At 36.8% G+C, this 27,832-nt stretch overlaps 4 protein-coding genes across 15 annotated transcripts; 2 read left to right on the forward strand and 2 right to left on the reverse strand.

The window, feature by feature from the left end:
* Positions 1-5: 5 nt before the first annotated feature.
* Positions 6-9,727, reverse strand: LOC107266083. 4 transcript variants are annotated; one of them, XM_015736211.2, is made up of 12 exons: positions 9,514-9,727; positions 8,415-9,004; positions 7,967-8,077; positions 7,626-7,876; positions 5,327-7,533; positions 4,930-5,059; positions 4,357-4,851; positions 4,079-4,219; positions 2,695-3,443; positions 2,221-2,625; positions 1,906-2,141; positions 6-1,835 (listed from the first exon to the last, which is right to left on the reverse strand). In XM_015736211.2, the coding sequence occupies exons 1-12, from the start codon at positions 9,569-9,571 to the stop codon at positions 1,614-1,616; spliced, it is 5,595 nt and encodes a 1,864-aa protein (XP_015591697.1). In that variant the 5' UTR covers positions 9,572-9,727; the 3' UTR covers positions 6-1,613. The 4 variants fall into 4 exon arrangements, with proteins under 4 accessions (XP_015591697.1, XP_015591696.1, XP_024939165.1 ...); XM_015736210.2 differs by having other exon boundaries at positions 2,695-3,446; XM_025083397.1 differs by lacking the exon at positions 4,079-4,219 and having other exon boundaries at positions 2,695-3,446.
* A 498-nt stretch (positions 9,728-10,225) lies between these two features.
* Positions 10,226-12,369, forward strand: LOC107266087. The gene is made up of 2 exons (XM_015736232.2): positions 10,226-10,688; positions 10,954-12,369. Exons 1-2 carry the CDS (start codon positions 10,578-10,580, stop codon positions 12,001-12,003), a joined length of 1,161 nt encoding a protein of 386 aa, XP_015591718.1. The 5' UTR covers positions 10,226-10,577; the 3' UTR covers positions 12,004-12,369.
* Positions 12,370-12,476: 107 nt separating this feature from the next.
* On the reverse strand, positions 12,477-18,432 carry LOC107266090 (spermine synthase). 3 transcript variants are annotated; one of them, XM_015736235.2, is made up of 8 exons: positions 18,138-18,432; positions 17,333-17,621; positions 16,727-16,838; positions 14,847-14,969; positions 14,613-14,767; positions 14,405-14,494; positions 14,091-14,282; positions 12,477-14,003 (listed from the first exon to the last, which is right to left on the reverse strand). In XM_015736235.2, the coding sequence occupies exons 2-8, from the start codon at positions 17,612-17,614 to the stop codon at positions 13,857-13,859; spliced, it is 1,101 nt and encodes a 366-aa protein (XP_015591721.1). In that variant the 5' UTR covers positions 17,615-17,621; positions 18,138-18,432; the 3' UTR covers positions 12,477-13,856. The 3 variants fall into 3 exon arrangements, with proteins under 3 accessions (XP_015591721.1, XP_015591720.1, XP_024939172.1); XM_015736234.2 differs by lacking the exon at positions 16,727-16,838 and adding an exon at positions 15,861-15,972 and having other exon boundaries at positions 18,138-18,431; XM_025083404.1 differs by lacking the exons at positions 16,727-16,838; positions 18,138-18,432 and adding exons at positions 15,861-15,972; positions 18,071-18,089.
* A 212-nt stretch (positions 18,433-18,644) lies between these two features.
* On the forward strand, positions 18,645-27,606 carry LOC107266084 (glutamic acid-rich protein). Of its 7 annotated transcripts, XM_015736220.2 has the most exons (12): positions 18,660-19,365; positions 20,302-20,412; positions 20,586-20,737; positions 20,819-20,885; positions 20,961-21,202; positions 21,269-21,569; positions 24,488-24,917; positions 24,994-25,347; positions 25,565-25,623; positions 26,764-26,927; positions 27,017-27,179; positions 27,248-27,606. In XM_015736220.2, the coding sequence occupies exons 2-12, from the start codon at positions 20,314-20,316 to the stop codon at positions 27,302-27,304; spliced, it is 2,088 nt and encodes a 695-aa protein (XP_015591706.1). In that variant the 5' UTR covers positions 18,660-19,365; positions 20,302-20,313; the 3' UTR covers positions 27,305-27,606. The 7 variants fall into 7 exon arrangements, 6 of the variants coding, with proteins under 6 accessions (XP_024939167.1, XP_015591699.1, XP_015591704.1 ...); XR_003059245.1 differs by lacking the exons at positions 25,565-25,623; positions 27,248-27,606 and having other exon boundaries at positions 27,017-27,158; XM_025083399.1 differs by lacking the exons at positions 24,488-24,917; positions 24,994-25,347; positions 25,565-25,623; ... (1 more) ...; positions 27,017-27,179; positions 27,248-27,606 and having other exon boundaries at positions 18,645-19,152; positions 19,218-19,365; positions 21,269-23,387.
* The last annotated feature ends 226 nt before the right edge of the window (positions 27,607-27,832 follow it).

Genomic DNA, 27,832 nt, shown 5'->3' on the forward strand with positions numbered 1-27,832 from the left:
CTACGTCCAATGAGATATTATCATTTATTTGATTAAACCTTGTAAAATATTATACAGTATAATTAAAATATACATCTTCATGTGCGTAGAATATTCTTATGTATAAACAAGGTATACGTACAGGCAACATAGATGCATAATGGCTCTCTTAGGTATTTGTTATTTTCCATTAAATGAACACAATATGATAAATTGTCGTGAAAAAAGTAAAGAAAATACGCCATGGCATTTCCTTTAGAATTTAAGGAACGTAACGGATTTAGCTTAACGACAATATCTATATAGAATATCGACAGCTGTACGCGTATGCATCTATACCAATAATTATTATTTTAGGGGCAAAGAAGTCGCGACTATCTACAAAAAGTCTCAGGATTATATAATAATATTCATAAATATCGTTTAAAAAAGTTTTTAACCGTTACATATAAAGAGGGAGAGAGATTGAAAAAGAGAGAGAGGGGGGGAGAGAGAGAGAGAGAGATGGTATAAGAATATGTATACGATATGTATAATTCTAAAATTCTCTCATTATGTAGGCACTTTATAATGCGTCATCACATTTTTTAAAATTGAGTCTTGTATCAGTGATTTAAAATGATCACTAACAAATACACATTTTAAAGAATTATTTACAAGCCATCGCAATGCCAGAATTGCTTTTGGATTATTCCCGATTGAACAGTATAATATTAACGCCACAGGAATCTTTTATTTTCACTCCCAAGAGATTAAAATGTAAGGAAGTCTGTGTAAGAATGGAAAAAAGTCTCTTCCTTCCTTAAATCTAAAAAGAATTATGTCACCTACAATCAATAAATGGAACTTCAAACGATACTTAATTATCGTAATAATGGAAGCAAAAATATTATTTTAATTCTCCTAATATATCCAGGATAATGATTGTAACTATAGTGCGTAGCGTAAGGCTCGGTGATTGGAAGGATTAGACATGATTGAATATAATAATTATCGACGTTAATCTATTATCAATTTAGGTAAAGTTCTATTCTAAATTAGCACAATTAGAAAATCAATTGCGTAAGGTATACACTAAAGCGTCTAATAAATATAATACTATAATGCATAGTCGTATTAATAGTAACGACCTGAGGCATTTAAAGAACGTCTGCCGAGCAAAAATTGAAAAACAAATTATCAGAGACATTAAAACTGTCAAATTGTCAGTAGATCGAACTTATATAACTCAGCACTCGTTACGCTAACGGGTAACGATAACAATTTCAATAGCTTGAAAGCCTTAAAATTTGTATATATGTGTATTGTAAAGATATTAAAAAATTGTATTGCCCATTATTTCCAGCAATGGCTAAGAAGAACCTGACGTAATGATAATTCTTTAACTCTTATCGTCAGGTAATTTATATTTCGCATAGGCACAGCGTGGACGGTTATTTTGGATGCTGCACCGCATTCAGCAGTACGAGCATATTGCTTTCACGACTACACTCATAAAACCTTTATAACAATTAAAAAATTGGACTGATAATGATATCACTTTTCCAATCAATCAAATCAGAAGATCGATATTGTATTCTACAGACCCAGAGTTTGTGCGAAGTTCTCATGAACGTCTGCCGCTTTGAGCTGATTCATTGTTCACTTTTGTGCTGAATGTTTTTGCTACGATTGCGCAAGAGGGAGGCATCTGATAGAGAATAAGTTCCTGGTTCGAATACTGGAGGATATTCCAGTCCAGGGTAGTCCGGAGGTGGCGACGTTGGTGGCGGGATGTATGGCAAGGTTGGTGGTGCTAACGAATTTCTGTTGGAATTCGACAGTCTCTTCTGACATGCTGGATGACCCATTGTACACTACGTATGAAATATCTTGTATTCATCTGATCATTGTTATTAATTAAGTTTTTACTAATTAAAGAATTACCTTGGGTACGTTTGAAGTTGGAGTATCCGGACTCCAATCACTGACTGAACTGGCTGAACTAAAACTCTGACTCAATGTCTGAGATTGACTAGCTCCACTGAAGGAACTTAAAGACTGACTTATTCCACTATCACCGGGACTTTGGCTGCCAGATCGACTGGCCTGTTGATGCTGTTGTTGTTGCTGCTGACTGGAACGTTTATCTCGAAATAATGCTCTGTGAAGTCTTGGAGAGCCTGAAATAAAAAAAAAAGATACAGTTATATAAAGTGTTTCGTAGAATACAATGATTTCTATCCAGATTCCCTTACTCACCCAGCAGAGTCTTTGGAGATTCTTTGGGAAGATCCAGAGTACTTGGCTTTTGTGGACTTTTACTGCCAAATAAACTCTTCAATCTATTTGTTTTCTGAACGTGTTCACTCTTATCCAAATGCATTTCAAAAGCTGGTCTCATACCGTCCTGTTCGAAGGGTGAACTAGGAATAGGCGGTGGCTGATATTGTGCTACATTTTTTAATCGGTTTTTATCAAAGCTCGAATGTTTCTTGTCGGTACGCCTAAGCGAATCCATCCAGTGTTTGTCGGGAGATGCACGATCACGGCAACGATCAATCAAATTGAAACTTCCTTTTCTTGTGACGGAAGCTTCTTTTCTGGCACGCTGTAGTGTTTCAGATGTTGTATGCGAAGCAAGATCACCGCTTGATCCTGAATAACCTGAAAAATGGTGAAAAGATAAAAAGCTGCCTAATACACACACAAAGTATCAGAATAACCACAATTTACCGTCATTTCTTATCAGCCTTCGTGGGACCGGATGTTGTCCAACTATAGTATCTGATATATCAGACGATCTTGTTTGATAACACTCATTAGATCTTCGCCCATAGTCCAAATCATTTCTTATTGGAGCTCTAGTACCGTATATTTGCGCATTCCTTCCATAAATCATTTCCATCTGTCTATTCTGTCCCTGCACAATATCCTGTCTGCTATGATACGGTGAATTCGATTGACTTTGAGTCTGAATCATATCGTTAGACAAATTCTGACCATGACTGGGATCATTATGTCTATTTGGATAATACACGACACCCTCCTGGGATCTGATCTTCTGAATACTGTTGACTTCCGGTTTCCTATTCCCATAGATCACCTGTCTAGACTTCCCATGACTGGTATCAGCATTCTGATGATTTTGCAAATGATTGTCATCGATATGACGCGACAATCCGTATGATGCGCCGCTGCTCGTTGATGACGTGTCATCCCAATTTCTTGTTTGACCATAGATGACGCCATTATTAGGTGAAATATCATCGTAATGAATATCATGACCATAAACTGCTACGCTGTCATCAAAGTTTCTATGCTGCACATGAACGTGATCACTTGACAATGGTGTTACGTAGGGTGACACTGATCTGCTTCCTAAACCTTGACGTCGATCCTCTTCCTGATGAGACAGCATAAATTCTTCCAAAGTAATGAAACCTTGGAGATCATCTGGTCTCCTGCTGCGACTGCTGTGTGATCTGCTTGAGAAATGAAAAGAAAAAAAATACAAGGATTTTCATAATTAATACTATAAATAGTCATTAGGCTGAGAGAACCAAATTGGTATATCTGAACTGTCATGTATTTTAACGCAGCAAGCTAAATTTCATGCATTTTAGAAGCTGGCGAATGAACTTACCTACAGTTTACAGCCAATACCAATTCTAAGTACCTAACATGCAGAGGTTGACTCTTATTTATTAATGCTTATCTTTTTAGTCATATTTTTATTATATTTTGTCGTTTAATTCTCTGAGACTTTCGGGTAAAACGTGCACAAAATGTCGACATACAAAATGAATAGACTTCTCGTTGCTAAAATGGTGAATTTATTATAACAGGCGATAACAACTTCGTAAACATTATTTATTGTCTCTTAACTACAATAGCCGTCGACTCCAGACTGACGTGTGGAGTTCTGTTAATACTGAATTAGCACTATAGAAAGGAGCATTGATAGCACTGTTATTGTATTAGTGGGAAGAAGTTATGTATGTTCATATATATATTTATTTAAAAAAAAAAATGAAAAAAGAAATTAATAGAATGTTACTTCTGTCAAGGCAAGCTGCATATAGTGTTACTCTAAAAGCTGTGCAATGCAGAAAATTACCTGTCTGTCGTGCGTCGATAATCACCCATATCGTGACTACTTAGCACATCTGTAGCACTGTGGGATGAGCTCAGACCGTAAAACGTACTGCCCGCTACGGTTACTTGCAAATCCGGGGAATTTGGAATAGAATCTTGTTTTCTGCAAGTAATTATACCCAAAGGGTTCGACAGGCTAGCATACAGTACTACTTTTTCTTGCAAAAACAGAAAAAAAACGGGCAAAACGCAAAACGCATCACGACTAAATTTTTACATATAGGACTTGTTGCGACTCACCTTGTTGGTGTCCTCGTCGGTAAAACCCTTCTATAGCTTCTGAATTGTGCTGTGGGTACAGGAACGTTTTGATTCCTGGTGCCTAGGAATCTAAGGTACTTCCTATCCAAACTAGCACCAGTCATCTCGTGATCCTTAAATCCAGCATCCTTCTTCCCGCTCTTCTTCAAGGATCCAAAAGACTTTTCTCCACTTGATTTACTTTCTGATGCCTGAGCTGTTTTTCCTTTAGTCTTACTCTCATTATCGCTCTCGTCAGTCTCACTGAACAAGCCACTTGTTTGACCATGACTGTCTTGTCCTAGTGTTGCCTTATTGATGGCGTCTAACCACACGGCTAAGGAGTCTTCTGCATCCGCAGCAAAATAAAATACAGTACCGGTGTGATAAACTTTGAAGGCGTACTTCCTTGATTTGACTTCAGCAGCCTGAGAGGCTGTGTAGCCTGTAAGAGCTATAAGACAGTCGGCTTTTGCACTATCCTGAAGTTTAAATCTGAAATAGAGTATTTTAGGTAATTCAATAAAATTGAGTACATATTATATATACAGACACAATTATAGGATATCTTACCTGTATAATGATGAACCTTTTAAAACAAACCATGCCTTGGCCCAAGCACCACCTGCACCTCTGCTTCTGTATGTTAACCATCCTTCCAAATCACCGACTCCTACATCTTTTACCGATACGTTTCTTCTCTCTGGGATTAAATGATTATTTTTATTGGAACTTTATTGTACAATATTTGATTATTACAGTGGAATCCGGTTATTATGACTCTGCTTAAAACAATCGACGCATATTGCATTCCGCTTGCCCCCTTAAGTTTGCTTAGAATAGAAATATATTCCATGAATACATATATTCATTTTGCTTATTTCGTCGTTCGTTTAGTATAACGTCATTTCCCTGACCTTTGAATTTCGTAATAAACGGATTCCGCTGCATTTTATTTCCTTGTACGTACTTGCCAGTAACATATTACGCTTCCTGCTGCTTCTTGGACTAGATCCTGAGGATTTACTAGAACTCCCATGTAGTCCGATACTCCTGGCTACCATCATGGCTCTGTTCACTACTCCCTTCTCGGAACTTTTATCTTTCTCAAGAGTTCTGGGCTTCAGGTCCGGTGTATGTGCTTGTCTTGAGCAGCCTGCACCGTCTGGAGAATCTATGTTTCTTGAAAGATGCTCTACGCGGTATTGATCAATGACGGAATGACTTGGACTTGCAAACTTCTCAGCGTAAGGTTCATACTTGTCATACATAGTTTTCTCCTCCTTGAATTGGCCTTCATAGATTTCAGAATAGCCTTCAGGATCAGTGAGTAAAGTTGGTTTATGATCATTAACTGGCGTACTAGGCTCATCAATAAAATCTGTTGATTTTTCTATAAAATCGTGATATGACTCGATACGCTCAGGTTTCTTCTGAGAATCCAAAGTTTCCGTTTTGGTATGACTATCCACAATGGAGTCAGATTTCTTCAGATCACGTCTGATACATGGCCTCTCTGGCACTCTAGGTCTTTCCTGAGTTTCTGAACAATTTGAAATACTACTCAAATTTAGTGGTGCTGGTTTCGAAAAATATTTTCTAGGCGGTGGTTCCGGTGGTGTTAGACGTGGCTTCACTTCCGGTTTCTTGGGTTGCTCAAGTTTTGGCGTTTCTCCATACTGGCAAGATTGCGAAGTAGTCTGCACATTGTCAATAATTCGACTCGAACTGTCACTGCACTGAGAATTCAGACTTCTTGTACTCTGTCTCAACCTCGTATGCTCAATTAATGCATAATTAATAGATTCTAAAATTTCACCAAATTTCTTTATAGTCGTGTCACCCTCACTACCACTCGTATGCTCGTTATAGCTACCGGTAGATTCAGATTTTTCTTCACTACTTTCTCGACTTGATTCAATACTATCTATTACTACTGAGCTCTGATGATTCTTTTCTCTGTTTCTTATGGCATTGTCATTGGTCTTACTGTCAACGTGACAGTCATCAACACGTTCACTGTCATTATGTACATTATCAAAATGACTCTGTATATATTCAATATCACTTTGGTTCTCATCAATACTGCTTCTATAATCGATATCATTTATCTTAATATGTACAACATTCTTAACTAAATCCATACGCTCAGGCACTTTAGGTGAATACGATTTTCCATCGGTATCTACGCACCTAATACTCTTCTCTATATTGCTAATCTTCTGGGCGACGTTGCCAACTGATCCGAGGTCAGCGATATCATCCCCTTCAACCTCCTTGTTATCATCCACTATTTTATTTTCATTCTCTAAGTATCCCTCACTACTGCGCGTTTCAGTCTTATTCAAACTAGTACTAGATGCATTCCGCGAACCGCTCGATGCTAAACTGAGTTTAGAATGGCTTTCAATAGTAGCCAATTTTCTCTCGACAAATTCATTCTCTGTCAAGTCATAAGCGGGAGTACTGTAACTCTTATCCAACTTCCCACGTTCTTTGTGATGAGTACTTGGCTCATTACTCTTAGTCACTTTATCGTCAGCTGTGTTACTGGTATCGTGACGAAATTCCGAAGGCACTGTTTGTTCACTGGCATTAGCATTATTGCTTAAGTTAATCTCAATGTCCATTAGAGAAGACTGACAGTAAACTGTACTAGAATCGAAGGAGACGCTTTTTTGATTATCCAACTTTGGCTTGTCTCCTTGTTTCGAGTCCTTATCCTGCTTCCCGGACTCATCTCCATGAGTATTTTCAATATCAGCTGATCTATCTTGAAACTGAACTCTTCTCTCGTCTACTTGTCCTTCCAGTTTCTTTTTCCTTTTAGTTTGTTCTATGCCTAGACAAGTCTGAGGTCGTAGATTTGATGGCACAGTATCTAAGCCATGGGCACAGGATGCTGCCTTATCCCTTAGCTGGAAAGTTGTACTGTGCTCTTGTTTTAGTTCTCTCCAAAACTGCTCCAGGTCGACGCCGTGTTTCGTGGTAGGACTAGCACCTGTTATGGTGGCTCGTCTCTGTACCAGGTTCCTGGGCTTTGCTGAGTATAGGCGAACTGATGATGGAGGCTCAACCTCGCTATCGGAATCACTACTGTCAGTAGCCATTGTGTCCAGCATGTTGACGCTATCTAATATGCTTGCTGGTTCTGGGCTAGGATCCTTTGGTGCATGCCTGTTTCAAGAAACAATGAAAAAAAAGTTGTATTTCATATATTTATGATGCAGCATATGTTTCCCTTTATATTTTGTATAGTGTCTATGTACCTTGGCAATGGCATGGTGAAATCAGGTATCGTTAATAGTTCTGGTCTTGGCGATGGAAGATTCTGTTGCCATCGGGTAGTATATGGCGTTTTCTTATTGCTTGGCAATCGGTATGGCTTTATGTATATTTGACCATAAACCTTAGTATGTCTTGGTCTACGTTTTAATGTGAGCAAAATTTCTGCGGGACTCTCACGGAATAATTCTAATAAACTCTTTCTCTCCCATCCAACTACCGTTTGATAGTTTACCTGAGGAACGAAATTTTTATTCTAGTTTTTTTTTTTATTCAAGAGAAAAAGTTGCAATGTTTACACGAGATTCAGCAAATGTGAAACTACCTGAACGATTTCGTCACCTTCTTCCATTTTTCCACATTGATGAGCTGCCGAGCCGAACTTTATTTCAGCAATTTGATGTGCCCCATGGAAAGATGGCAAAATATGGAAACCCTAAATAATTACGTAGTTCTCATAAGTTTGTAGTAAATAATTTAGTGCTTACAAATATTGGACTTTAGTACAATTCAGTGGTGTGCAACAATCATGGTGAAACGTTGTTATCTTAAAAGGAAATGACAATCTTAATGTCATATATGAGCGGCTGGTTTGTGCCTTATCTATAGAGGATGTGGTGGCTAATGTGCTTAAAAAAAAGCTCATGATGCAAATAACGAATGTCAATAATTAACAAAGATCAATAAGATAGTTCTAACTATAAAATAAGATACCTCTGTAGTTGTCCTATTGCAAGTTTAAACGTATAATTAAAATTAACTAACGCACTTACCAAATCATCTCCAGGTCGTTTCTTCAAGGTAGCAAGATCAAGACTAGCAGGCTGCAAAATCATTGGATCAGAAATATCCTGTATGATATAATCTGCCAGCTTCGCTAATTCTCCGCAAGTAGTCCTAATCTCTTCTATTGGCTTTTCAGCAAATCTATCTCTCTGTGCGCATGTAGCCATTTCTAAGGACAGCTTTAATAGCTCAGCTTTTTTGTCATTGTATTCCAATTGCCCACTAAATGGTGGTCGATCTAGCCATCGTACTAAAGGCTTAACAGCAGTCATAACGGATGCCACATCCGAAAGAGTCTGTGTCATGACTGGTTTGGAGTCAGTCTGCCGAGAGAGCTCATTGTGCAGACTATGTGCCTGACAGGAGAGTCGCAATGCCAAAAGCTGTAGATTCTCACGATCCAGTTCATAATGAAAATTCCTCAAGTACTCGACAGCTTCTAAAATAATCTCTTGATGACCAAGCTTAAGTACACCAAGATGTTCTAAATCCTCAGGTCTCAAACTAAGTAGTTGCTGTCCATTAACACCATGATTTGTAAAGCTGTGTACGTAAGGTAGTACAGAATTGTCCAAGCCTACAACACATAATAATAAAAATAATGAAATCCCCAATGTAACAACAACAAAAGAATAACACCTCTTCCTATAAATATATCCACCCTAAGTTACACATTGCTCATAAATTTATGTCCAACCCGGGTGACGCATCCAGCCAGTCATCTGGCTTAACTGGTCATTGAAAAGACCGGATCGTTGTTTTCATTGTATCTCGTAACGATCATTATAAAACTATCACACATGTTAAAATCGTAGCCAAGATCGTCTGAGCATCCACGCAATAACCAGCGTCGATCCTGTCAATGAATTACGCAATTGCTCACAAAGATGAATGGATGAAAACAGTCTCTAAGTATGTCCCGTACGTAATAAGATGACGGTTCGTAAGGCGTATACAGGAAATGGAATTTCACACGCGAATTCAATGAGAACGACCTCCTCCATCCCGACGTGAAAAATCCTCGCCCATTTAATTACTCCTTTATCATATTATATTCTCATATCTCATTTGATCTTCTTTGCGCACCTTTTAACCACTCGCACACCTGATCTGTCTTCCATTCAGCAACATTAACATACGCCATGGCTCGCCACTCATCACTGACTGAGGATCACTCCAGTTGCCGAAAAGGTCCCAATGGTCCCAACTTCCCGTAGGCTACCATGCACCCTGATCTTCCCACGAGTCACTGAAAATCTTCTACACCCTGTATATTAATCTAGTGCACTTCATTCACGTGACGAGTCGCTTCTGTTCAGATACGACTTCACCTCACTCTTCAGGCTCCTCAGAGGAATTATACATCTAGTCCGTTCAGTCTTCAACGTGTGATCTTCACGAGATGTTTTTTCATCTGCACTGCACGTTGCATTCCTTCGGATGGCAAAAGCTGAGTGTCAATGACAAAGAGCGTGATATTACGTTTCTTAATTGATAAAGATTAATGCACTATACATGGAACAGCTATACATATTCAGCTATAATGCAATAGATCAAGATCATAATTAGCTAATTTAACGAGAGTTAATATTGAGAAATTCATGTGTCATTACTTTTAAAATCTTTAGTAAGACAAATAGATGAGGTGATATCTCGTTCATATTCTTTTATTACTTTGGAAATGATATATCTGTAAATTAGAAAGGTCAGAATATTAAGTAATCGGTAGAAGGTATGAATTAGTGCTAGATAATTTTCTAATATTTCTATACCAAGTATAGTCAAGTTTTTGACAGATTTCTACTTTGAGGAAACAACACTGGTTACCTCTATAGGACAATTATTAAACTAGTTTGCGAAGCTTTCTACCTAACTGATCTCAAACTCAAGACGGTCGGCTAGCAACAAAGGGTTTTGGAGTAATTTACATTTTCTATTGTAAAGAATCGCCCCAGATTCTAAGGCCGGTTATTCGACAGGAATTATCCCGTTAAGACGAGACCTAAGTGATGGGTGTCCCATTGATCACTCTTAGTCGCTTGCGATAATTCCTTGTGAGATTCTCACCTAAAAGTGTCTGTTGTTGCTCCAAACTCCATTTCAACATTATATTTGTGAAATATTTGTCTTTGGATTTGATTACATTTAACATGATAGAGAAGAATGAACAAGCAGAAAACAATAGCTTTGACAGCTCTGATGCAACAAATGTTAAGCTGATTGCAGAGAAACAAAAGCTACTCGAAGATACATCTGCTCAGGTAAGACTAATTTACCCATCTGGAAATATTTTCTTAGGTAGCAATTTTTTCGATGTCACGAAGAAGTCATCGGAATATGTTACATATATCCGCCAAAAAGGCATTTTAAAGATATTCGACGTCCGAAAGTTGACTTTCGAACATGGGTTAGCTTACAGATAACTTTCTAACTGACATATGTAACCGATTCGGATGACTTTTTCGTAACGAAAAAATTGCTACCTGGGTTGCTTACTGACTCAATGATTCCTGATTATTTATATAGGTTCAAGAAGGAATTAGGAATTGTTTTAAACAATTGGAGAATGTTTTGAAATCTAGAGAGAAACAACTCTTGCGTCAAGTAGAAGCTATTCATACGCAGCAACTATCTCTTGTACAATCCAACTTACAACTGGTTCCTTCGATACCGTCGCTAATAATTAACTTATATGATAAGGAAGAAATAGAGAATAGAATTCTCAATTTTGCTAAATTAGAACTATCTGATAAAAATAGTACAGTGGTAAAGGATGTAGAGCCCTACAAGGTTGAAGAGTATCAAGATGCGGACAAGGATCACATCAGTTTCAATAAGTCTATAAAATTTGAGGAAAAAGATCAGAATGAAAAAAGTTTTAATCAAGAAGTGGAAGCTGGTACTACATTCAATATTTCAAGTTCCAATAAGAATACTATAATATACAATAATAGCGTCCTGAGCAGTTCCTGCAATTCAAGTTTAAATTCAAGTTTAGAAAACGAGGCTGGAACCCAACTGGAGACTACAACTTTATTAAATTCTAATTATAAACCAAACAATGAACTATTACTGTCTAAGGATTATGACAATAGTTTCTCAAACTCTTCAGCTTCTCCAGTAGAACTGAGTAAAGCTGTGCCACTCAATTGTAAAAAACGACTTGAAGACAAAGACTATATAAGTTTGGATGAATCACAAGCAGAACATTCGGTAACTCTAATAAAAAATAGTGATTCTGTTATGTATAATGTGATGGTGGATATAGCTGATAAAAAAATTGATGAGGGTTCCGAAAACTCTGACAAGCCCATCAGCACCTACATCGAAACAGATTTAGACCGGAGCGTTGATATTAACGAACACGAGGATACAGCTGTTGATGAAAGACTAGCCAAAGAAGTTTTAAAAAGCGAAAAAGGAAAACGAGATAGTGAAGAACACCCTAAGCAAGTTCAGCAATGGTTACAGCAAATCTTAGTCGAAACAGAAACAGAACCAACAATAAATGAGATCGGACAGTTTTCAGAAATATCTAAAGCTAGACTATACAGTCAGTTCCCAGTGGAGACTTAATTAAAGAAGAAACAGTATTTAACAGGTCTACAAATAAAATAAGGAATTTTCCTGACTTATGTAATGTAGTTGGGAGTAATTATTTATGTTGCTGATGTCTAACAAAGTCCTTAACGGGGCCAAAGTTTCCATGTTCGTTCAATGGAAAGCGAACCAAAAAGTCTGATTTTTCATTGCTATTACTTAAATTATCTACTATTATTTATTGAAGCCTTAATGTCTCAACTGTATTTAAAGGAAACGTTTATGTACTTAAATACACTATATATTAATCCTTGCCCTTTTTTCTATTCTGCAAATGTGTACCGAGGAGGAATTGTAATAAGAATCAATTAGATTCAAATAATAAAAGATAGAAGGACTTAACTAGTTTCAATGAATTTCAATCACCTCTCACGTTGAACATATATATATATATATATATATATATATAATATAGAAGGAGAATGATAAGTTTAATATGGGTATACTCATCAGTTTCAATAGTATATATTATTGCATTCAATAAAGCTGATAAGAAGATGCATGGTAGCCTAAGAAAATGCGTTTGTAGCATAATTTGTACCTCAAATGAAATTACAGAAAGTTTAAAGCAGTACTATTACGTGTTTTGTTACAGAGAGTAGAGAATAACAGAGTTTACACATTGCATAAATCATGTTATCTATACAAAAGATATTTCTAAGTAAATAAAGTAATATTGTACGGTATCAATGAATCGATTCTACTAATTCTACACATTATCTTATGTTGACGTACTATATCACAGCGTCATTGAACAAGACTCGCAATATAAATGACAATTATTAACTTGATGGAAAATTTTAATGAGAAATCATTGGATATAAACAAATTGTATTTATCATATCCTATACCAACCTAACTCTGATAATATTAACTCAAACTCTTTTTGGAAAGATTCAAATACGCTTTGCACATTTGTACTGATAAAATAATTAGTTATTATTACTTAGAATAACAAAGACTCGTTAGATTTGGTATTGTTTCACTAGGACTTGATTGTGTATTAGCTGTTAACTAAAGAGATTACGATTAACTATACACACTGCTGCGAATACAGATTGTCTTCAGTCATTAAAACATCTTTCTTCAGTTTAGATCATAATTATTTTGGCTCTCTTATTAGAAAGAAAATAAAGATATGAAATAATACGACTATTACATTGCAACATTCGATTAAGCAAATATTATTATGTATTGAAAATACCATCTGGATTTTAAAGAAAACTGAAGAGTATTACTAGTAACCACTGAACTCAATTCCATTTTAACAACCATTGGTAATCCTAATTGCAATAGACAAGCGTACCATTTGACGACTCTTTGAAATACGTTGATCTCATCATATTAATAATAATGTTAAGCATCACAACTGATGCTGATCGCAGGCGGACATGTTAAGAATAACGCATTTTAGAAGGATAGAAAAACATTCAAATCCTTGAGCACCGACGATTTACAAACTACTTACTGGCTAATACAGTGTTATTATTGAACAAGCATTTTAAATGCTCTGCTCTAAGAACAAAAATTATTAACAATCTGATCGTTTCTGCTATCTATTAAATGTAATCAACAAGAATATTAATAACATCCCATAGGGACACATTGTTTGGTAACTTATTTGCCTTGATGCATAATGATTGAGAGAATCGTGAGGACATACATTGAAACTCGCATCAAGATAAAGTTAGACTGCCTTTGAATGAAATAAAATGATTAATTATTGATGTTCTAAAACTAAAGCATAGCTTGGGTCATAAGGATATTAGGCTGTGTATGACATTTACTATCTTTATCGATACGTCGCGATCACCATTGTCATTAATCCATCATTTGAGCGAGACTTGATAGAAAACCCAGTCCTCAAAGAAAGATGGAACGAACGCATGATCCTTGGTGAATGTCACTGGTACTGACAGCTGCGTAAGCACTTCCTCGTACATTTTCAATGACTCAGGACAGGAAGTACCATTACCCTGTGTTAACAGAATAATTACTAAGTCATTAAAGAGAAATTTAACTTTGATGAATCTATGCTCTCTCTTATTAAACTATTAACTCACGTGCGTCATGTATTTTCCTGTCGGCTTAAGCACTTTCATCGAAGAGTTCAGGATCAGCCTTATAAAGTCCCAAGCATCTCCCTGGGGTGTTGTACTAATGGGTATATCAGTAAGGTCGCCGAATACGTAATCGAATTGTCTACCTTCTTCTATCATATGTGTCAGAGCCTTGAAACAATCTCCCACAATGATCTGGATATATGATAATGAAAATAAAATAAAATAACATTAAGCCTCAGATATTCTGAAGATAACTGCTTCGTTTATTGTATCAAGTATCAATAATTAGTAATTGTTATTTCAGTCGAAGCTACCTCATAATTGTCTCCCTTCCTTTTGTCCAAGCAATCCCCGCATATGCTTGTCATATGCTGACTGCATGCTTTCATGACTATTTCATCAATCTGAAAAGCCACAATATGTTTTTTTACTTGTTTGCCAGAAGTGAGAAAAGGCTGCTTCTTTATTGTGACTTTCCTATCTACAAGTAATAAGTAATTGATTTTTCAAAATTTTAGGTACCTCTAGCATCGTTACGAATTTTGGTTTCTCCTTTAGTAATTCCCAAAGAAGGCCGCCATCGCCTCCACCTAGAATTACTATTTCCTTTCCAGTGTAATCTTCTTTGCCACGCTGCATCAGAGTCTCTGTGTAGATGAGATCTGCTTCTGACATATCTGCAATGGATGAAAATGGCTTGTGATTATCTGTAGCATTAATGAGTTTTATATTAAATTACTTGTACAATTTGCTCACTTTGTAACTCATCGAGTACCAGCAGATTTCCAAGAGACTTTGAGTGAACGATTTGTACTTTTTGATATGGCGATCTGGCCTCGAACACCAGCTTGTCGATGTCATATTCGAGTAGTCTTTCATCTTTGAGTGAGAAAAAAAGGAATATTTATAAATATTATTTCTTGTATACAATTCCTGTCGCACAACTAAGGGATAATTTTATAAAAAAATCATGCTGTACACTAATTCTTTTAATAATCATAACAGAATAATAAATAAACTGATGACCATTCTCTTGAAGTGAGTATACTTTCTATCAAACAATGTAGTTAAGACATAGAATGCTCAAGCCATGCCAGTCAAGACAAGCACTGCAGTTAATTATATTAAAATGAATGCAGCTCAGCAATGTAATAAGAAAGAAATAATTACTGGAAATAAAAGCCAATATCCTTAACTCTTATGTGCAAACACCGCAGCAACACAAGGTGATATACGATCCACCTTCTCCAAGTATCTAGCAGAGCGCGTAAACCGATTAATAATTCATAATCAACATTACATTCTATACTGAATTCATTATTACGTTCTTAATAGTTAACAGATTTGATTTTACACTACAATATATGAATAATTAATTATCAAAAACAAGAGTACAACTATTCTTTTCACCTTCTAATATTAATAATTATATTGTGCAAGTACAAGGCATTGTTTGGGCATTGCACTTAAAAATTGTCTCATTACGAGTACAAGGATAAAATCTGAGTTTGAGCTCAGCTAGCACCAGGTGTACATAGCGAATACGTTTTTCACATGCTGATAATACAGTACGTACTCTTCAAAAAATTTAAAGGATTGCATTTAAATATATTAGTTGAAATATAGTCACGCAGACTTGCTAAGTCCTCCATCTGCCTGGACATCCTCGACATGACAAGAAATATTCAACCCAATCACCCGTTCGTTTCCAAGCTATGGCTCTATTAAATACTTCGAGCAACCGTAAACATAAATATAAATAAAACTCACCGGCGGTGGGAAAGTATCTCTCAAACGGGCCGCCGCGTTTAATGGGAGCAAGCGTGTGAGACCGCGTTGCGGTTGCTGCTGCCTGCAATGTCGTCTCCAGGTCTCTCGCCGACTACCATAGCCATCGAACAAACCAACGTATAAACAGAACAAACGTACCATCTAGTCGTACAAGTTGCCACTATCTAATATAACATTGCTGTGACATCACGGAACAAGATATATGTATTATGATAATTAACAGGCAAGGCAGCTCTAACGAGAAGAAGAGCGACATGAATATTTATAACGAGATATTGTATGTAAATATAGCATATAGTGAGATTAGATTGAGCTATAAAAAAGGATAATAATGTCGTTTTCGTATGGCCATTATTTCTGCTGATATTGTAATTAGATTCTTCTTGATGAATTAAACGTCGCAAATCAACTGATGATCTGATATTATCACTTCACTTTCGAACTTGTACAAGCGAGACATTTCCTTAGTGAGATGGTAACAAGCAGAATATGTCATTTGGAAAACGACAAGTCATGGAACTTTTGTCATGATATTTCTTATTGCTCAGTGGTTTGAATATATCTATGTGATGCGTTACATGATAATATGAGTCCCAAGAGTATAACTGATTGTGCCAAGATAAGGTAGAAGTAAAGGTAATACAAATAGTGCTCAGATAGAGAGACATAGGATAGGTGGGGAATCTAACGACATTCCTGGCAAGCGACCTACCCTAAATATCTAAAATTAACAGTCAATAATAGTGATAGTTCTAGAAACATGTCTCATAAAGATCTATAAATATGATTTGGATGTTGATGATTAAGTGAAAAATGAATTCGGTTGCTGGAATGCTGTTTTCTACCTGAGAGAGTCAAATAGAGATCATATATGGTTCCTCGTCTTACAGGTGGTAAACGTTTACTGCGTTGGCTGTTCAAAGCCACGGCAACGTCAGCTTCCAAGTATCGCCACTGCTACAACGTCCTGTCCGTTATGCAATGTTTCTTTCTTGTTTTATTGATTAACGTTAAGTTTTCTAATCGATACGACTTTCTTGAAAGTTCATTGAAATCCAATGTAATGAAATATGGCAAATATCGCTTTCCACTTATGCTTTCAAATGATAATTGTCAGTATTGTTATTGAAGTTCAGACAGTTTTGAATCATTATGCTATCCTGTAGTTAGTTTAGAGTGATATTAATGTGACACAGTAAATTATCTCATGTGTTTGCAACTTCAGCTTTAACAAGTACTGTTAAAAGCACGCCTATAATTAGAACGTTCAGAATATAGGTATATAGGTCCCACTTAATTCCACAGATATTGCTATTCAAATAATTTTCACGAGCTGCTCTTTTGCGTTTGCAATAAACAAGAGGATATTATTTAGGATGTGCGATTAATAGGAGTGGAAAAGGATGCTAGATACTACTAGAATTTCAAGTGGATTATTAATCATGACTCACCTCAAAGGTCAACAGTGCATCTTCATCATCACGTTTGTAATATTCAACATTTACTGTGACCAATCCTTCGATATATCCTCTAACTGTAATCAAGCTACCCTTTGGACCAGTGTAGAGGACAAGGAGACTTCCATCGATGTTTGACTCTGTGAGAGGTTTTAAGCCATTAAAATGTTCTGCAAGAACATTGGCAATCGTAGATTTTAAATTGGAACGTTTCTCCACGTCTGCAATGACGTTAACAGACACAGTAAAATCAAGAAGAACTGTGTGAGCAACCATGGTTAATCTAAAACAAATAATCATTATTACCGCACCATATCTTCAATCAAAAAACATGAATGAAACTTAATATATGCTAATGACAGATATTACTCAAAGAAAGCATAATGTAGCAGTTATCGCTTTCAACCTTATAAAAAGAAAAAGTTATCAGACAAATATAATATATTACTAATTATTATTGATATGATACCAAGTGACATTAATTTTGTGGAATAAGAAAGTAAAATAGCTCAACATTCAAAAGTAATAGATATAATACCAAGGTTGCTTAAATATATCTGCTATAGGTATTTATAAATGTATTAATAAATCATGTAATATGAATACGAATATTCATGAGAGACCAATTATTAAGAATTATATAACTGATTTAATAAATAGAGTCATATATATCCATACTCGCAATAATGAAATTAGCGACCTACTATGTTAGTTAAAGCACGTTGTACTCACTATTTAATTAATCAAATAACAATGGAACGCTTCATCCTTTACCCAAAATAATTGACACTGTACTTACCCGGTTTTTCAAAGTTATAATCAATTGTAAACGTTAAAGATACGAATAGCAGGCGGTATAAAAATGGATTCACTGAATTTCTTGGAGCCGCTTTTCTTAAGAGGTTGCCAAAGCGACGTACGCAAAGTCCCTAGAGCGATTATTTCTATTTTCTCCTCGATTATTACAGAGAATAATTCGTTTACTCGAATCACCGTGATTAAATACTTTGTACAGAATAATCTAAAGACTTAAATATTTACTTGACTTCAACTTTTTTTCATGAACTAGAGTCCCTGTAGTAACTGAGCCGAGCATGCGCTTCCGGAGAAATTTAGCAGTTACCTGAGAGCTTCAATGATAACTTAGCGACAGAGACCTGTGAAATTAAACAAAAAGAACGTGAAAAACTTATTAACGCTTTCTATAATAAGTCAAACAACTTCTTATAATTATCAGACATATAATATTTATGATATACAACCAGTTCTATGTCGATCTTCACGAAGCATCGGCATAAACACCCTATACTCAAGGAATACAATACAAAAAAGCATATACGCGAGATGCTTCTTAAGAATCTCAATAGTTGGCGTTATCAGTAACAAAGTAGAGAGCTTTGAGAAGATATAAACATTTTTCAACTATGAATAAAAAATCCATGACGTTTATACATCAAATAGTGAATATCCTATATTCAATGTCAGCCCGGAACTTTGCGAAGATCCTCTACAACCTTTCCAATAATTATACATTACCGATGGGTTGTACATATTAAAAAATTATTGCTCAATCGATTTCTAAGGTACTAGTTTATCTTTGTATCTCGCTGAAAGACAATATCCTGAAATCATATACAGAATTCTACAGCTAATAAATATTCCCAGCTGTTCCTACGATGCAATAAATTTGCACGTTCTTATAGCGGGTACAATATACGCTGACCAGATAGTAACGAATAACGAAATCGAGGCTTGATCTAAATAGAACCGATCAGTAAATAGATTCAGCTTACGGACCACCTCTAGCATGGTGGGTGGGTATTTGTGCGCACCGATTGATTGCCTTTGGCAAAGCTTATCGTGACACCATTTCTTGCAGAGCTGCGCCGCTTCGGTCCCGTCCGAAACGAAGGGGACCCCAATCAGTTGCATTATTCTGTACCATTTGGTGAGCTGAGACTGCCAAATGCTGTGAGCACTGTCAACTGTTAGCCGTATTACTTTGCGCCAATAGAACGAGCTCGCTGGCAAGTATTATTAAGATTCTTCATGGGAGATTCGTTTCCTTCATCCGGTTTACGAAGAACGCGCCAGACACGGCGCGTTCAAACTTGAAAAGACGACTTCCGCTCCTGTAACATTCAAATTTCTCACTTGGCTCTATCCGTAAAAGTCAATTACGAGTTTCCTCATGATTTTGTGCCATCGCTTCTTATAACTGCCAACGATAACGCTTGGCTAGACAACAGTGAATAATAACAGCGCATCGTACCGTGACATCGTAATTCCAGAAATAATACAAGAACTTCCGGGATTCCTCGGCCACATCAACCAAAAACTACATTGTGTCCTTGGTTCTCTATTTTGTCTCAAGTTTCTTTGTGCGTGATTATCATTTTTAATTATCTTTTTCATAAGGGATGATCATTTTAAATTCAACGGTTATTTCTATCGTCCTTCGCTGAATTAGCAGTTATTATTTCCCGAGTATTTAAATCAATTTCGATTCAGTTTGAATCTTACGAATTGTTCGATCTACTTTACCACTTGGTTTCGTACGTGTAAAATTTAAGGCCGCTCGAAATGTCGAAGGTTGTATGTACGAACTTCTAAGTGGCACGTGTGCGGCAATTGCTTAGCGGCATTACCGTTTAAATTTACTCAAAGTCCGCAGCAAATGTCACGAGGTCCAAAGTTACGGCGACACTATTAGCCGCTGGTACGAGGAGACTCGTGGAAATGTTTTCATGGTACCATACGGTATTTTGTCTTTCTACGATTTTACGAAATGTAATTTATATATAGACATATTACATATAGTCATATAATTTGCACCATTGAATTTTTAAAACTTTTCCACGCTAATGGCGAACGAAAGGGTATAATATTACATTACTTAAGACACAAGACCCTTTTTGCTTTTTGCTTAGCTTAATCAGCTGCCTGTATACGTATGCTTTTAGATGTAGAATAAAATGGCCATTGACATAAAGTTCACAAAATTCGACAACACGCCATGGGGCTTTCGACTGGCGGGTGGAAGTGACTTTCCTCAGCCACTAACAGTCATTAGAGTATGTATTCTCGAAAAGGTCATTTCGAGTTTTTCCCCAAATTTTCCTACAGCACCTTTACCCATCACGATTTTTGGCTGCTTGACTACTGGAATCAAAATCATCCTGTTTCATCATAAAACACTGTTTACTTTCTCTGAAATCTTTTTAACTTATACATCTATGGTCGATAGATCACCGAAGGAAGTCTGGCGGAATGTATGGGATTACAAGTTGGCGACGTTGTTGTGAGATTGAATGATCAACCAGTGAGCAGCTTGACTCACGGAAAGGCACACGAGCAAATTCTTTTGGCAGGAAATAATTTCGTACTTGGTGTTCTCAGGTAAGGTTATGCCCTTAGGTATGCCTAAGTGTATGATTTAACATAATTCCTTGTATTCTTTCGAATTTTCACAACATGTAGAGGCGAAGAGTCACGCAAGGCAATTGAGGCGATTCCACAAGAGAACATCGTTCCATATACGATTCCTGTGAGTTAGGTTAGGTTAGGTTAGAGTTGACAACGAACAAAAAAGAAGGTACTAACAGTAGTATTTATTGTATAGCTAGAAGAGCTGCCACCTGTATATCCGGAGGAAGTGCGACAAGACACACCGGAAGTAGAAGAAGAAGTAACGTCGACTGTCGAATATTCGTCAGAGACACTGGAATATCATCGCGTGGAGACTATAGAAAAGCCGATATATCCAGACAGTGAGGAAGTGCCGAATAAAAATTTGACAGACGATGAAATTGCTCTGTTAATTCTCGAGGAGGAGGAACTTTTACCGGATCAAGGAGTTCTTGGGTAATTATGATTAGGGGAAAAAAAAATAATTTGCAAAATTTTTATTATTTTTCTATTTCCTGCCAGTGTGAACTTCAAGAAGCTCAGACCGAGGGCACAGCTTCTTAAGGAATCCAAAGTCTTCGAGGAACTTCAGAATATCGCCACAGCCGAACCTCCTCAGGTCCAGGAGTTGAAACGCACCACGACCTTCTTGCAGAAACCACAGCGTCCTGTGCCGAAGGCCAAAGAGGAAAAAGAAACGGAAGTAGTTGAGCCTTATAAGGTCGTGATCAAGAAGCAGCAGAAAAAGAGTATTACCGAACGTCTCCTGGAGAAGGGACTCCTAGAGCCAGGAAGCATTAAGACTCCAGAATCAAGATCCGAGGTAAAGGTGTATGTACCGGGATGCAACATCAGACAGTCGAATATTCAGGCTGATGTTTCAGAAGAATTAAATATTACTGATATCGACTCCTGGTGCTCCTTTGTAAATTCATCCCCGGCGATGTTTTCCAAGACTCTCGGCCACTCCTGGAATTCCTTTGCCATGGGTTCGATTCCCACAGGCTCGAAATTTTGTACCGCCGGAAACACTCGTAGACTGTACATGAGGAATCGTTACTTTAATAATGTTTTATCTTCCTTGACAAAACCAATCACCGCGAAGAAATCGAAAGATTCTAAATTATATTTCAAGGGTCGTTATCTTGAGAATTATCTTACCAAGGATAACGATTCCTGGTTAAGTTTTTTCAAGAATTCTGCCACGAAGCTGTACGATGATTTTAATTCATGTTCAAAACCGTCATCGACGCCCGTTCCGAGGTCAATGAAATTACAAAGAAAGGGTCGATATTTGGAGAAGTATTTGAAAAAGGATAACTGGATAACCGATACTCGCTGTCGTATTGTCAAAGGAATAAAATCTGGTGTTCAGAGATTTTGTGGTTTGCTCATAGGAAAGCACGAAGCTCAGCGTAAAATATATTGTAAGCCTCATTATTTGGAGAAAGTTTTAACCGAAAATAGTAATACCTTTGACGACTTTGGACACTACATTCGTAACAACGTGTTCCGTAGATGCAAACGTCGTAGAACAGCTGTCGTGGGTGTTCCTGGTAAAAAGCACGGATTGAAAAATAAATATTCAAGAAAAGGTCGATACATGGAAAGAAGCTTAGAAAAAGCTCAAATATTAGATTCAATAAAAAGATCTGTCACCCGTGAAGTTTTTCACCGAGGAAATAAAAGATTATCCATTTCGAGGTTATGTGCAAGTTTGGAAAATAAGAATCAGAGAGTCGAATTGTATATGCGAGAAGGAAAACTAACTTCAGATTCAATTTCTTTGAGAATCTTCGACACTTACGTCAGAGTGAAACCAGAACTAAAGAGAACGATAACAGAAAATTTACGAAATACCAATAATTGGTTGCGAACGGTCAAAACGAAAATCGATGACTCGGTAAACCTTCGAAATTCCCCGATCGGTGAGGTTATGACGAATTTTTTGAATTTTACCAAAAATCTCTTGAGAACCGAAATCTTTCATCGTGGCAGTAAGAGATTCGCCAAGAAAGTACAAAACGAAAATACCATACTGTTAACAGCCAATTTATCCACATGGGACAATTGTTTCAAAATCCTGAAATTCGATTCGCGCTCGATATCCTTCAAGATATCGAAGAATAAATTAGAACCAGGAATTTTCGAAAACGATAATAAAAATTCAAAAGATAAATTAAATGACGCACCAGCTGATACTGAAAATCGTAGAATGTCATTCGTACCCACAATTCTCTATGAAGGTCTGACAAATAAAATTGGTATAGACTTCACGAAAATATTTGTATACGCATTCGTACCCTGCGCATCGATCATACTGGTGTACATGTACAAGTAGAGAATCAATAATAGCCATTCAATTAATACTCATGATTCTGTTTAGATTAAAATAGGCGTCATTCATCCTAGGATCACTATAACAGATGCTAGATCTTGGATCATCTGTAAATGATTATGATATTACTAGCTCGATTATTTACCATATAAAAGCATGCTAATATTGCATCTCAGACAAGTGACAAATTGTGTCAGCATGTGTCACATAACGGCATAACAAAGTAATAGTATAGTAAACTATAGTATACGTTAATATTAATAAAAAAAAAAAAAAAAAGATCGAGAAAAGACAGGAGGAAGAGAAGTACATATACAGAATGATTCAGTCGAAGCACATTAATTGGAATTGACAGCTGAGAATCAATATAAAAAAGACCAAGCATATACAGCCTAGAAAATTTTTCAAAAATTCTTAATAATTCAGGAGTATCAATAATTCGGAATATAAAAACGCTAAATAAAAAAGAATCATTTGGATAGTCAAATCATGTAGAAGTTATTCATTATAAAATATATGGAATAATAAAGCCAATATTCCAAAGGGTATGCTATGGTTAACGAATTTGCAAGACAATACGTTCGTCCTTGTCTTATGCACGTAAAGCCCCATAAGATCCTCTCTGTCCTACTCACGGTAGGTATAGGAAATTGAAAAATCTCAATAAAAAATGTCTCCTCAATATTTCTTCAATACACTTTCGTGCATTTCGTTCACGCGTATGCGCTGACATAATTTTGTTAAAGTGGAAAAAAAGAAATTATATATAAATTTTCATCCAAATCCTTATGCATGTTCAATTAATCAAAATGATCTCGAAACAGTTATCAATTCCAATTGGCGATCTGCTTCGGTTTAATATTTCTAGTGAAAATTGATATACTACATATACGATACGTGTAAGTCGAATTTACACGGAGTTTATATTACGGTTATATTACGTCTAACAAATTACTAGGGATACAGTGTATGTATCCGTGCTGGGATATTGCATGTGTACGATGCACGTAGAAAATAAAAGCTTATTGCGCTCCATTCATACACTAAATGTTCGATAACCCCTGCCGGTAAAAAATGTAGCATATAGAAATTCATTTAAACTGAATATCATCCCAAAATCCTATCCACTGATAAAATAATCAGAATCGATGAAGAGGTACTCGGAATCGCGTTTATTAATTCACAACATACAAGACAGTATACCATACGTTGTTACAAGAGTCATTGCTAATACAGACACAATATAAACCGAATATATATATATATAATTAATTCAATAATTCTTTAACGTGAATACGAGTATTCATCATTTAATTAATTATATCCAGTACCTCTTCACTCGCTTCTCACGTATAATCATCGTACTAATAGATGACTCTTTTTTTTTCCTTTTGATACCTCAGAAAACTACACCATCAGCCACTCCGGAACCTACCGAGGAAAAGTCTGATTTCGGGACTGAATCAAGGCCCGAATCTAAATTGGAAGAAATAGTTGAGGTGGCTGAAACCGATTCGGCTGAGCTTGCAGAACCAGCCGAGGATCAATTGGAGCCAACAGTTGAAGAGCCCCAAGAAGAGGAACCAGTTGATAGAATAATGGAGGAAGTACAGGCCGTTTCAAAACTGAACAAGGAGAAGATCAAGGAATTGGTCTCGACGGAGATCAGCTTGGAGAAACAATTGGAGAACGTGCAGAGCCAACTGTTGGCGCTGAAGCAACTGCCCAGCGAGATTGAGAATCATTTGAAAATTGTTTCCGAACAGCTGCACAAGATTATGGAACTGAGTGGTGTGCAAAGTGAGAGCAGAGACAGTAGTCGTAGAGGATCGGGTAAGAGAGGATGAAAAAAATAAATAAATAGGTTAACCGATCGAGTTTGAAAAAAAAAAAAAATTTATTTATACAGAACAACAGCAACAACAACGAGAGAGCAGGGAACAACGCGAGGAACAAGATAGATACGAGGAAGATCAACGAGATGAAATTCGAGATGATTGTTCAAGAGAATTTGAAACGGAGGCTCAAGATAATCAAGGTGAAGTACAGGAAGTGACAGATGGTGAAAGAGAGTCTGTAGAGGGTGAAGGGTCCCAGGTGACAAAGGGTGAGTTACCCCAGGTGATCGAGGAGCAAGAGGAGACTGTGACGTCCGAGGTGGAAATAAAAGTGAAAGGAAAGGGTGAGAATGTGAAGAAATTCATCGTCTCCTACGAGTCTCAAGTGCTGAGATCGCGGGGTCCTAGTCCTGCGTGTTCCGAAAGTGAGTATTTCTCTTGGATATTATCATTATGAATTAGACTAGAGACGGCTAGATTGTCATGGTCATCCGTCACGATGATACCGTTTGCTATGTTGGGTGCAAGAGAGATGAAAACAGAGGAGAGAGAAAGAGTTCTCTCAGTTTTATTATAGAAATCCAAACAGAATGGCAGGTGCGTGCTGAGTAATACTAAGCAACACGTTGCAATGTATTTTAGGAAGTTTTGAACCAGATCCAAACCTGGCACCGAAAGATCAAGTTATACAAGAATTGCAGGTATCGAAAATCACCGGATGATTCGTGTCAATTAATTTTTGTGTGAGGAGCCCTTATCGAATATGTCTATCCAAATTCATATATTATATACAGGGTGGGGCATTTATAGTGACCAGGTCGATTTTTTTTTTTAAAAGGAAGCTAGGTATAATAAAATGTTTCGGACAAAAGTTGCAGGGTTTCGTGGGATACGGAATATTCCGTTATCGAATTACTTCCTGAGTGCGGGAGTTAGGGTAGTTCGAAGGTCAACTTTCAATTTTTCAATGGAATTATGCAATTTTTTATGCTAAAAGTACAAATACACTATTGACCCAAAATTGACAAGTGAGAACATATCTTAAAAACAAGACCAAGTATCCGACTCTACATTCCCTGGGATTTACTATCTACTATCCCCTCTCTTTCATTCACCCTCATTCCATTCCCCATAAAATTCGAGTCCTACTGGAGCGCGAAACGCGAGGAAATTTAAGCCAGGCATCTTTAACGTCCCTAGACAGCTAATGGTCCTAGTCAAATTATGCTGCACAATGTGCCCCGGGTAACCACGTAGGCTACCTAAAACGTATAGGTTTTCTTATTTTTTAAATATCTTATCACCTGTCAATTTTGGGCCGTTAGTGTACTTGTATTATTAGACTCGAAATTGAATGCTCTTTTGATTTCTGGAAGAAAGATCGAGTCATCCCATTGAAAAAATTAAAGTTGACCTCCAAACTACCTTAACGCCTCCACTCGGAAAGGAATTCAATAAGAGAATCTTTCGTCCCCCTTGAAACCCTACAACTTCCATCTGACAATTTTTTTTATATATGGCTTCGTTTTCGTAAAAATTTACCTGGTCATTATAAACACCCCACCCTGTACATCTACAATGTATATACGTGCGTCATTATGTCGTCCTGTTAATATAGTTCTGATATGATGTCTTTTTCATAATTATACATAGTCCATTTATTACATATATTTGTATGTCTAACAGTTTAATCGTTACAGCATGGCACATATCCGGAGTGGTTTAAAAAAGTTACCTATGTACAATACCGGTCCTTGTATATTGGGAACACGTCTGATTCTGGTGTTTCTAATTAGCTCGGAAATGTACAATAGTTTCTAATTCGTTGGTATCTCTTGCAGCAAAGACACGGCAGGAAACACTCGAAGGACCTCTGGCCGCAGGCTAAGCAATTGGAGTTGACTTATGGTAGAAGATGGAGATGTCCAAATGATTTTTTTAATGACGACATGATTGCGGAAGTCTTATCCTCCCAGGCAGAAGTACTGCGAGGAAAGGCACTTGGGTGAGAAGTAAAAAAAAATATATAAAAAAAAAATATTCATAAAACGTATTATATGAAAAAAGTCATTAATAGCTTGTAAATAATTTCAGGATAAATTTTAAAAAATATGAAAAGACAAATCTGCCTAATTACGATCACCTGATAAACTCCAGCGTGTATAAAATGATTCACAAAATGGAGCGCGAACCCAAAAAGGGTATTCCAGTAAGACCATCGAAAGTGAATGCCGCCGAAGATATTCTGGAGCGCGTGGTAAATATTTTATTAACAAAAAAAAATACTCAGAAGATGGATTTTTATAATTATTATTAATCCTACAGAGATCACCGGCTCTGAGCGTCACGGATGAGAGAAGTAATAGGAGTATCAGTCATTGAGAAAAATGATTCAGTCTAATTAAAAATAATATCACCTGGGTACAAGAAAACAACGTGTGACGTATTAAGGACATGAGTATTAACAGTGCCAGTGTGACAGATAAACTATTTTCTAAGTCGCGAGACTCCTACGCGTCCCGCGTATTTTCGCAATATAGAAATAATTTACTACACGATTATATGCGGCGGGACTTACGAATCTCGTCTAATTCTAAGCATCTATGTACTCCTAACGTTTAATAAAAATATTCTGTATGCAACACGGAAAAATCATCCATGGCAGTCCGTGTTATAATATGTAACGCACGTGTTATAAAATTTTGTTTCTTTTTCCCCCCCATCTTCGTTCTACCATTACTTTCGAAAAAATCGAATCTTTCGAAACGTTCGGAGGACAGAAAAAAAGATTTACTACACGACCAGGCAGAGCCGTTGATTTTCGTGAGATATTTTTAGCACGAACCTCCCCGGGGTTAATGACTACTGTCTGCTGATAATGAGTTCCCTGCAGCAAACCTAAAGACCTCG

This window comes from Cephus cinctus, unplaced genomic scaffold (genome assembly GCF_000341935.2).
Source record: "Cephus cinctus unplaced genomic scaffold, Ccin1 Ccin1_scaffold0299, whole genome shotgun sequence".
In the NCBI taxonomy this organism is placed as follows: domain Eukaryota; kingdom Metazoa; phylum Arthropoda; class Insecta; order Hymenoptera; family Cephidae; genus Cephus; species Cephus cinctus.